At 37.7% G+C, this 12,343-nt stretch overlaps 1 protein-coding gene across 1 annotated transcript in view; it reads left to right on the forward strand.

Annotated features, from left to right (window-relative positions):
- Positions 1–11,906, forward strand: part of ZFAND4 (zinc finger AN1-type containing 4) — a 49,969-nt gene extending 38,063 nt beyond the window's left edge. Inside the window, exons 6-10 of the mRNA XM_089656185.1 lie at positions 2,971–3,118; positions 5,380–6,477; positions 8,190–8,244; positions 9,188–9,305; positions 11,681–11,906. Coding sequence (XP_089512311.1) covers positions 2,971–3,118; positions 5,380–6,477; positions 8,190–8,244; positions 9,188–9,305; positions 11,681–11,816 — 1,555 coding nt within the window. The 3' untranslated portion in view covers positions 11,817–11,906. The remainder of the gene's footprint in view (positions 1–2,970; positions 3,119–5,379; positions 6,478–8,189; positions 8,245–9,187; positions 9,306–11,680) is intronic.
- Positions 11,907–12,343: the final 437 nt, after the last annotated feature.

Genomic DNA, 12,343 nt, shown 5'->3' on the forward strand with positions numbered 1-12,343 from the left:
TACAAGATGAGCATTGTTCTAAAGATTACAGAAACCTTCCCCTCTCTAAAAGGGAATGTATTGTGGTTCTGTGTTTATTCATTTATTATGGTCCAGACTAAAAAATAAAATATTTTCTAAATACTAGAGGCACATTCATTCTACCTGCAATCACAAAAAGTCATATCTTGACAAAACATTGGCCACATAGGGAGTGAATTGTGTTTTAAGGGGCCAATTGACACATGTAGTATACTTGCATGGTGAGGAGGAGCAGTAAGGTGCAACCACTGTGTTATACTGCATAACTGAATGTTGAATCTGCATATGAACCCAAGGAGAGAAAAAAAATGCACTCAAATTGAATAATAGAATAATTAGAACTCAGCAGCTAACACTAAAACCTATAGAAAATGTCAACCCAAATAGTGCAGTGCTAAATATTATCAATCTTTAAAAAAAAAAAGATCATCCACAATGTATCTTTAATATAGATTAATATCAATGTGGGTGAAGACAATATCCATGCTACTTATGCTTCACACAGCCGATAGTGACCATAACAAAAGACAAAAGTGATCACCCACACACAATACAATTTGTGACCAGTCTTAACATGAATCAAAAAGTACAGCAAATATAGACGAAAACACTGAAATCGAAGCCATGCCCATATATTCAACTTTCTAGGGTCTCACCAAAACATCCAGTGGAGACACAAAATGATAAACCCATTCTACTTACTGGAGATCCGTGGCCCTCTAACTTAGAATGGTCATAAGTGCTTGTGGAATTCAGAGGAGAGGTTGTTCTTCGCTTTCTACCAGACTCCAGTCATAGAGAAAAAAAAACACAAGAAACCAAACCTCATTGCAGTGCTGAATAAAAGACTTTATTAAAAAATAAATTGTGCACTCACATTAAAAACATCTCAGTACCAACATCTCATGAATAGCTCCAGGTGATTTCAATACCAGTCCTCTGGCCAGTGTGCATGACGATGACCCATCAGGCTCTCCCTATGTGTTTCATTGCCTCTGATGACATCCATGTGTGACGAAACATGTAGGGCAGAGCCTGACATGTCATCATCATGCACTGGAAAGTGAAATATACAGTGCCTTGAAAAATTATTCATACACCTTGAAATTTTTCACATTTTGTCATGTTACAACCAAAAACATAAATATTTTATTGGGATTTTATGTGATAGACCAACACAAAGTGGCACATAATTGTGAAGTGGAAGGAAAGTGATACATGATTTTCAAAATTTTTTACAAATAAAATATCTGAAAAGTGTGGTGTACATTTGTATTCAGCCCCCCTGAGTCAATACTTTGTAGAACCACCTTTCGCTGCAATGTTTAAGCCTTGCCACAGATTCTCAATTGGATTTAGGTCTGGAATTTGATTGGGCCATTCTAGCACATGAATATGCTTTGATCTAAACCATTCCATTGTAGCTCTGGCTGTATGTTTAGGGTTGTTGTCCTGCTGGAAGGTGAACCTCAGCCTCCAGTCTCAAGTCTTTTGCAGACTCTAACAGGTTTTCTTCTAAGATTGCCCTGTATTTGGCTCCATCCATCTTTCCATCAACTCTGACCAGCTTCCCTGTCCCTGCTGAAGAAAAGCATCCCCACAAAATGATGCTGCCACCACCATGTTTCACGGTGGGGATAGTGTGTTTAGGGTGATGTGCAGTGTTAGTTTTCCGCCACACATAGCATTTTGCTTTTCTGCCAAAAAGTTCAATTTTTCCTTGCTCGATCTGTCAGTTTAGGCGGACAGCCAAGTCTTGGTAGGTTTGCAGTTGTGCCATACTCTTTCCATTTTCGGATGAAGGATTGAGCAGTGCTCCTTGGGATGTTCAAAGCTTGGGATTTTTTTTATAACCTAACCCTGCTTTAAACTTCTCCACAACGTAATCCCTTACCTGTCTGGTGTGTTCTTTAGTCTTCATGATGCTGTCTGTTCACTAATGTTCTCTAACAAACGTCTGAGGGCTTCACAGAACAGCTGTATTTTACTGAAATAAATTACACACAGGTGGACTCTATTTACTAATTAGGTGACTTCTGAAGGCAATTGGTTCCACTAGATTTTAGTTAGAGGTATCAGAGTAAAGGGGGTTGAATACAAATGCACGCCACACTTTTCAGATATTTATTTGTAAAAAATGTTGAAAACCATTTATCATTTTCCTTCCACTTCACAATTATGTGTCACTTTTATGTTGGTCTATCACATAAAATCCCAATAAAATACATTTACGTTTTTGGTTGTAACATGACAAAATGTGGAAAATTTCAAGGTGTATGAATACTTGTATCTGCATGGCTTTGATTTCACAGTGTTTGCTAGACTTTTTGATTCACTTTGAGATTGGTCACAAATTGTATTGTTAATTGGTGATCACATTGTCTTTTGTTGTGGTCATTTATATCGGCTGTGTGAAGCATAAGTAGCATGGATATTGTTTTCACTCACATTGATATTAATATAATATATATTGTGGATATTTCTTAGTCTGATAATATTTAACAATGCACTCTTTGGGTTGACAGCAAGTATGGCTGCCTCTGTGTATACATATAATTACAAATTAAACATACAAGGTTTTTAAAACCTTGCTACATATTGAAAATATATGTAGAGTTGATTTCTTACAGTGGTAATATTCAGATTCACAGATTAGATAAAAGGGACATTCTCATTATGATTTAATTTATTCATTTATACATTGCAAATAAGTACTTTTTTTTTTTTTTATCTCCCACCAAAGCCACTTAGAAATGAAGTACAACTACAGTTGTTCTCTATAAAATGATAATGCTTTATGGCTTAGTATTTAGTAGTTCTGTAATACGTTTTGAATTGACTGAAATAAATGTGAAGGTGGATGAATAATCCTCTTTGAGAGGCTATACGTGTGTATGTGTTTAGTATGTGTTTATTATACAAAGTGATCTATTTCTGTCTTCTCTGTAGTGGAGGTTCGGCCAATAACTTGTATGCCGAAGACGAGGATGATATTGAGGCTTCTCCATCTGCCGATCAAATAATAGATAATTCAATCACTAGGATCAAAATGAAGTTGTTGAAATCAAAGATGGAGAGCATGGATCTCAATAAAAAGGTCTTTAAATGAGACAGAATTCTACATAAAGGAATTTTATTTTTTATTTTAATTACACATTACACACTCTCCCACACAAGTTGATATCTTATGTTTTTGTGCATTTCAACTGTCCCTTCTCAATACCATATTTGTAATGGTGTATCGTGTTTCATTTGTACATGGTGATAATTCCCCCTACAGGGTCACCCTTGTCCACTCACATTTTGTTTTACTTGTAATATTAAGAGCAGCAGTTCTTCCTTCTCTCTCTGTATACATGGTCCCAAGTACAGCAAGTCGTCTTGTGTCTTCCTTCTTTTCATGTTTGTCTTTCTTCTTATGCATTAGTTTTTCTTTCCTCTTTGTTCTTCATCTTCTGCTTGCATCTTTATTCATTGTCTATTTTTGTTCTTTCTTTCTGTTGTCTTTCTTATTTTCCCTGTGCATGGTCCCCAGTACAGCATTTTCTTTCATATTCTTTATACTTGTCCTTTCTCCTTTCTTTTATATTTCTACTTTTTCTTTTTTCTTTTTTTTTCTTTTTTTCTTTTCTTTCCTCTTCCATGAACCAGTAAAGCTGTTTTAATTTAGCTTGTCATAGAGCAGTAGATCTGACTATTGGATGGCCCCTGTTCTTGTTTTATATTTGGCCATATATTCTTCTGGCTAACTATGAAGTATCCAGATGTTCGGCATGTAGAACAAAAATCCACAGGGTTGATGACAGGGTTAACAGGCAGTTCAATATCTCATCACTGCTTATCAAGTATTATTCTTTGGCAGGAGTCTTTCTTACCTAGTGCCATCAGGTTTTGGTTTTAGTGTTGTTGATCAGTTGGTATATTGGTATGTTGTCACCAGGACAAATAAAGAGGGCGATTCTACTTTATGGGGACACTATCACTAATAAAACCTTCCAAAATGTAAGTTGGAGACACTAAACAAGAAACCATACTATGGACTTTAGCTAGGCAGCTCTCGAACATAAAGGAGCCTCAAAGGTGCCTCAAGTGTACAGTGCAATGTTCAAGGAGAATAAAGCTGGGTATACACATACCGAACATCAGTTGGTTCAGCACGAGCCGAAGATGATTTTTGGTGCGCATGTCCGGGAGCCCCTCCTGTCAGAATACAAAGACACAGCAGGAGAAATCCTTGCAATCCATATCCTGTGTGTTGATGCTGAGATCTATGAGGTTTTTTTTTTGTTCCATCCACTTGTTGAACAAAAAATAATTCTGTGGCTACCCTGCTTTAGAGAGCCTCACCAAAAGTATAAAAGTCCAAGTATGTTTGATTCATAACAGAAGACCAAAGAGGACAAAGACAACAAGCCAATGCATTTTGGGGTCTATGAGGGCCTTATAGTGCAAGTTTAATTGGAATTTAGGTAATTAATGGGGGGGGGGACTTAACTCCGCTCTGGTATAAATGGCTTCTTGAATTGAAATTGAGAAGTCTGCTTCTGAAATTGTCTGTCAGCTTTTCTCCTCTCCCCTTCTTAACTAGCAAACATAAGCAGCATATGCAATATATTGCTCTATCTGAGAAATGTTCCAATATGTTGAGCGCTTTTGAGTCAGAATGTTCATTATTGGTTACAAATACTGCAAATATTGGTTACAGCATATACAAAATATTGCTCCATCTCAGGAATTTTTCAATATGCTGAGCGCTTTTGAGTCAGAATGTTCATTATTGGTTACAAATATTTTCAGTATATTATAAAAACTCTGAAGCCATATCAAAATCTGTTTCTTTTGCTTATAGTGAAAGTATCCTTTTTTGCAGCACATGTGCACGAGTTTCTCCCTCGAATCGCGCAGACATGATTAAGTTAGCTCAGTGTACACTGGCAACTATGATGGGAAACTCTTCTGCAGGCCATAGACGGGTCGTATATCGGCCAAATTTTCATGGGGTCAGCCCGCCAGCCATTTTTTGTGGATTTCCTTGTTTACTTTTATCAGTCATGTTGGAAAATCGTTTTTCGTGGACATTGGTGGTAGCATCGCTGCCATCAACACCGATTTTTCGTTTATCGGCCCAAAATTCAGCCGATAAACAAACTGTCTATGGCCAGCCTTAGATTGTTTTGTATGAAAGTTTATCTTATCAGTTGGGTAGCTTTAGATTCATAGAAAATTGTCCCTACCTGTTCCAGCCCATTCATGCATGCTTGTTCTCTTTTTTTTTTTTTCCTTTTTTTTTAATGTGTTCAGGAAAAATTAACTATCTCTATTTTAGTCTTTTTATATATTTTTTTTTTCTTTTTTCAGCTGAGGAGATCTTCAATCTTAAGACCACGACCCCCTATGGCTCCACGTCCCTCAAGTGGTTCTATGGTATCTGGTCGTCTGAGGCTGTTCAAAGTCCTTCCGCACATAGGACAGACGTGCCTACCTCCTGGGAGCCTACACACTTCTGAGTCTTCCCATAATGCACTTTCTACTCTAACTGCTGCTGCTAGTACTCTAACTGAGATTGCTGGTGATGATCTTAAGGAAGAGGAGACCTCTGAAAGTTCAGCGGTGATTTCGTCACTTGCGAGTATTTCTTTCCCCCCAAGAGTATCCCCAGTAGAACTTGAAAATGTCCGACTTTCAACAAACATAGTCCTCCCCCATATTAATTCTTTGCCTAAAAAAGAAATATTGAAAAAAGATAATGACTCTATTTTGCATTCAAATCTAAATATAATTTCTTCTGAAGAAGCTTCTAGATCAGGCACAGAGTGCTTTGCACTGTTATCAGATGTAGGACCTTCAGATCAGTATGAGGAACTGTGCAGTTTGGGGAAGGTAAAATCTGAATTTGAGCTGGCTGAAGCAGAACAAAAGGCTTCAAACATTGAGACCCACCAAGCCTCAGTCCCAAATGCTCTAAACTCTGATTTGATGGAAACTGGGATTCTCAATGCAACAGAAGTGAGTCCCCCAAGGAACAAATTTCTGTCCCCCATCCACTTTTATAGCCCAATCAATGATAATGTCTTCCCAAAAACACAGCGACAACCTAAATGCTTTGATTTAGGGGGCTTGAGGCCACCTGCGTCACACAATCTTTTCCATTCTCTGCAGCTCCGTAGCATGGCTGAGCCCACTTTTTCTAGGACTTCTAGATTTAGAGGGGTTAGAGCGGAGTCTCCAAGAAAGAGATCCAGTGCAATTGCAAAAGTGGAAGCTAGCGAGGTAACTGAGGTAGCCAGCAAGTCATCACAGGAACCTGTGGGCTCACTTAACAACCTGAGATTTTTTGCTTCACTGGCTCGAAGTGAAAGTAGGGAAAACTCCAGATTCCGGACTGTTGTTGCTCCATCAGCTTATCTTCAGAATGACAAAGTTACCTCTCTTAATGACAAAGGGAGCATCTTCATTGTAAGTATTTAGGCTGTTTGCTTTGTGACTCTGCAGTCTGTAAATGGTAATTAAATACTACCATGATTAACATATTAAAAGGGCAAAACCAAAGAGCACACAATTTACTAAAGATCTGAGTTCATTGACTGTATATCTCAAATTATGTTTTATATTTTGATCATTTTTTTCTGGAATTCACCTGCTGCCAGTTGGGTTAAAGCAGTGTTTCTCAACTCCAGTCCTCATGGCCCCCCAACAGGTCATGTTTTCAGGATTTCCCTCAGATGAAACAGCTGTGGTAATTACTAAGGCAGTGAAACTGATCAAATCACCTGTGCAAAATAATGGAAATCCTGAAAACATGACCTGTTAGGGGGCCATGAGGACTGGAGTTGAGAAACACTGGGTTAAAGGAATATCCTGGAGATTGATGGGACACACACAAAGCACATATCAGTACAGTTCAGAGCCTTTTGCACTTTTTAGATAAACATGTAAAAGAGATCAGCTGATTTAAAAATAATCAGTTTTGTTTTAAGGCTTGTTCGGGTTCAGCTGGAAATCAATCCAAGCAGCAAACACTTCCGGGAGGGATTGCCTTTGATATATTCAGCCATTGAATGGTCACCAATGGCCTCCATGTGCGGAGCAGAAGTTGAACCTTGCACAATTTCTTTGCAGGCTGTCCCAGGTGGAGTGATCTCCTGCCCAACAGTGCCTGCATAGGTCCAGTGCTGTTGTCATGCAGCACATTCACAAACTATTCTCTCACTGACACCAGTGATGCAGAATTCCTCAGCCTACCGAAAGCAGGGTCATTTTTTTTCTTTGTCTCTGACCACCAATACTGGGGCATTATTCCTCTCACTAACCACAGATGCTGGCGCATTTTTTTCTCTTGCTGGTACATTTTTCCAACCACAGATACTGACATGTTTCATCCTAGAATGCCAACCCAATTTGTCATGCGCACTAATGGGCATAGTTAGGCAAGTTGTAATAAAATGTAAATTAACAAATTGCCATGCAATGTATAGCTACATTATGATCAAATCCTTATAATTTTATCGCAATGCAGCGCACACATAACACTGCAGATTGGGCTTTTCCTGAACACAAAGGTGTGAAGCCAACCTCCAGATATTTAGCATAGGCTCCTTATTTTACAATTTTGAATACCTTTTGATTTTCATGGTTTTTCTAAAAGGCACAATTTAGAAGTTATAAATATTTGTTACTTATTAACTCAGTACATTTTTATCTTTTAGATTTCGTGGGAATGTTATGTTGTGTGTGTTTGCTTTAATAAGGATATATGAGTATTTTTATTAATTATAACAGGGCCTGCAAAATCGGTAACACCATCTTTTTATTCTGTGTGTCTTGTGCTTTCAGAAAATGTGTGATTTTATACAAACTAAGGAAGTTGTAAGTGAAAAATGATCAATTAAAAAATTAGCAAAAATGGCCTGACCACCTGACATGAAAAATTCAGAGCAGGGCCTGGTAGAGAAATGGTTAAATGGTACCAATGTATTTTAAAAAGGGGTTGTCAATCTTTATAATTAATTCCCTTAGGGAAAAAAAGATCAAAACTCTTAAAAGTATTAGGAATCTTTTAGCTGCATCATTGTTTATACTTTTTTTGTTCATTCCTTTTATTGGCATAGCATCCCCATGTTTTCATCTTCATCTAACATACATACTATTTTTCTTTACTCTTTCCCCAGACTTCTCATGGTCTTGGAGAGAGTGAGGCCAGTGCAGACTTTGGAAAGAAAATGAGTAAGTTATGTGTTATTCAATCTATAGACGTAGCAATGCATGATTCCAGCAACTTCAGGCATCAGGATGGGTCTACAGGTCCAGAAACACTATGCTGAGCAACGGTTGGAAAAATTCCAGGGACATTCTTATAGCATACACTGCAAAAAAAGTGTTTGGACTGTAGAGTAGAAGTGCTAGTTAATATTACACCATATTCATGCTGCAGCATTTCCATGTTTTATATTTTCATTATATGATTCTTTTCTCCTGCTGTAATGGATTGAGCTACTGTGCAGTACATGGAACCTCTAGGCGATTCCCTTCGTGCAGCCGTATACTCCCCCCCCCCCCCCCCCCCTTGCTGGATCCCCAAAAGCATTTGTATTGGTGCTTTCCATGATTTTTTTTTTTTTATATGGAGGCTGTTCGCCTCAGTATTTATTTTAACAATAGGCATAGTTTGCCCACATGGGATTGTTCCTTTCTGAACTCTGCTTATAGTTTCATACACTTATCTCATTTGTATTAATTGGCTTTTATTATTACACTTTAGCTTTTTTATTAATGTTTCACAACAATTGACACCATTTACTTTTTATACTTGTATGGAGGGGGGATAAAAAAAATAAATATATATATATATATATATCTCCAATGAACTGGAATCAAACCCAGGACCCCTTTGTATCTACCCTGTTGTGCCAATCGCTAAGGCACAACTTTGCCTATGCCGTCAAATTGGGGTTTGATTTTAACAAATTCCTTCTATTCCTGGCACAGAAATTTCAGTTCTGTCTATTGTAGCTCAGAGCACAAAATCAGAGCAAACGTCTTGATAAGAGCATAAAGTGCTTTTTATCCAACTACTCCTTTGTGTGTGTTCTGGAAGGGAATTTCTTTCTTTCATAGGTGCTACAGTGCTGTAAGTATCCTATAAAGATTTATTTTTCTGTCTTCACAGTTGAAGCGACACATCTTTTCCCTCCTGTAAAGCCTGCCTTTCGCAATAAGAAGAAAACAACTAAGCACTGTTTCCTGTGTCGTAAGAGAACCAATTTGGCAACAAGCTTCGAGTGCAGGTGATCATTTACATTCAGGCCATCCCTTGAAAACCTTAAAAAAAAAAATAGCATCAATAACATGGGGTAGCTAAACAATTACAAAAATGAAGAGAGGAAACTCTTTGCTTTACATATGTAAGCTGTCTATTATTGCAGTAGCTGTATCTTTGATTAGTTATTCAGTCACTGGATTTAGACAGCAAGCTAAGGATGCCTGGGGTTGAGTAGTGGTGAGTGTTTTGTTTTATGTGTGTACACACACACGCACACGCACACACACACACACACACCAACCAATTATTCGGTATTTTTGAAGATTAATTTCATTATTGAACAACTACAGAGCTCTCAGTCAATCCAAAAGGTTAATAAACCTCAAACCTGATTATTTAACAAAGTAAAGTGAGGTTTTGACTTTCTTAGGAGAATATCTACAGCCCTAGCCAAAAGTTTTGAGAATGACAAATATTAATTTTTCCAAAGTCTGCTGCCTCAGCTTTTATGATGGCAATTTGCATATATTCCAAAGTGTTATGAAGAGTGATCAGATGAATTGCAATTAATTGTAAAGTCCCTCTTTGCCATGAAAATGAACTTAATCCCTCAAAAAAATTTCCACTGCATTTCAGCCCTGCCACAAAAGGACCTGCTGACATCTTGTCAGTGATCCTCTCGTTAACACAGGTATCAGTGTTGCTGAGGACAAGGCTGGAGATCACTCTGCCATGCTGAATGAGTTAGAATAACAGACTGGAATCTTTAAAAGGAGGGTGGTGTTTGAAATCATTTTTCTTCCTCTGTTAACCATGGCTACCTGCTAGAAAACACATGCAGTCATCATTGCTTTGCACAAAATGGGATTCACAGGCAAGGATATTACTGCTACTAGGATTGCACCTAAATCAGCCATTTATCAGATTATCAAGAATTTCGAGGACAGAGGTTAAATTGTTTTTAAGAAGGCTTTAGGGTGCCCAACAAAGTCCAGCAAGCTCCAGGACCATCTCCTAAAGTTGATTCAGCTGCGGGATTGGGGCACCACCAGTGCAGAGCTTGCTCAGGAATGGCAGCAGGCAGGAGTGAGTGCATCTGCACGCACAGTGAGGCAAAGACTTTTGGAGGATGGCCTGGTGTCAAGAAGGGCAGCAAAGAAACCACTTCTCTGCAGGAAATACATCAGGGACAGACTGATACTCTGCAAAAGGTACAGGGCTTACACTGCTGAGGACTGGAGTAAAGTCATTTTCTCTGATAAATCCCCTTTCCGATTGTTTGGGGCATCTGGGAAAAAACTTTTCTGAAGAAAAGTTGAGCACTACCATCAGCCTTGTGTCATACCAACAGTAAAATATCCTGAGACTATTCATGTGTGGGGTTGCTTCACAGCCAAGGGAATGAGCTTGCTCACATTTTTGTCTAAGCCTAACGTTTTGATTCTTCTCAAATCTTTGTCCAGTTAATTTGCGTCTTTTGTTTCTCAACACGTTTCTTCCAACCCTGTTGACTAATTGCAACAAATTGCTTGATGGTTCTGTGATCACACCTCAATATCTTAGCAATTTCAAGAGTGCTGCATCCATCTTAATAGACTTTTTCCAATTTTTTACTTTTCAAAGTCAGTTAAACCCCTTTTTGGCCCATTTGCCTGAGGAAAAGAAGCTGTCTAATAATTATGCACACCTTGATGAAGGGTGTGGATCTCCTTAGGCCACACCCTCCCTCATTACACAAATACACATCACCTGATATGCTTAAATATGATAAGCATTCACCTTTATACAGCTTGGAGTTGGACAGTATGCAAAAAAATGCTGATTTGGTTAAAATACTCGCCTAACAATTGTGCACACAGTGTATGTATGTGTATATATATATATATATATATATATATATTAGTGTATATATATATATTTATATATATATTAGTATATATATTAGGACTCTGGAGTGAGATCTCCTCCCGATTAGTAGACATTTAGCCTTGTTCATTGCTCCCTTTTGCCTTCCGGCTAAACAAAGTAGTCAGACTTTACCCATGGTATTTAAAGGGAAATTTTTGGAGGGGATCCATAGTGACAAGGATTGTTTTTACCTGTGCAATGGGTGGCTCTTTCTAGCAGCAGCTGAAAATGTGGGGCAACCAGAAACAGCAGTCGCGAGTACCTTTTATTTAACTGAAACCTGTAGAAGACTTAAGCATCTGTTTTGTGGTGTAATATTTCCTGCACATTTTTTTTGGGTGGAGTTCACCTTTAAATATGCACAGTCCTGGGCAAAACGACTGCTTGGTTATATCTTCATGATAAATCATCACTTCCTTTTAAGATACTGGCTATTTAATAATTTTTCAATAAATAAATGTAATCAATAAATATATTTTTTTTATTATTTAGATGTGGAAATAACTTTTGTGCCACTCATCGATATGCAGAAACTCACAACTGTACATATGATTACAAGACTGCAGGAAGAAGACATCTGCAGGAAGCAAACCCTGTTGTGACGGCACCAAAACTCCCCAAAATTTAACTGTGCACGCTGTATAAGCCACTCCTCCCTCTGTCTGCTAGTCACACAATTAATATTTTTCTTTCAATAAATTTTTATTGGTTTTGGTTACTGGTTATATGATTATTATCAATGCACATTACATAAGTTGCCTATGCTATGCTTTGTTTTTCAAACATTAAGCTATCTATACATAGAAAGTATGAATCCATTTTCCAATTATTTTACTTTGTAGTTGGCCTCATCTGGTTGAGACGAAATACCATTCATTTCATTGTCTGTAATATGAAGTGGACCGAAAAAATAAAATAACTAAAATATATGGCACACAGATTAGAAGTGTTCAAAAACTTTTGGGAACTGTTTGTCAATGTTTTCATCCAAGATTCACACATTCTTCACTTAAGATTTTTTTTTTTCGTTTTTTAAATTTTTTATTTAAAGGCATGCAGCAGATAACAATGGAAAGTAGACTTCTTACAACATGTAAAGTGAGTATTTCAATTGCACACAAAATATTCTTGAAATCAAGGGGAAAAAAAAATACA

Source organism: Staurois parvus, unplaced genomic scaffold, assembly GCF_062004578.1.
Source record: "Staurois parvus isolate SC_StPar_1 unplaced genomic scaffold, SC_StPar_1.0 ptg000894l, whole genome shotgun sequence".
NCBI classification, from domain to species: domain Eukaryota; kingdom Metazoa; phylum Chordata; class Amphibia; order Anura; family Ranidae; genus Staurois; species Staurois parvus.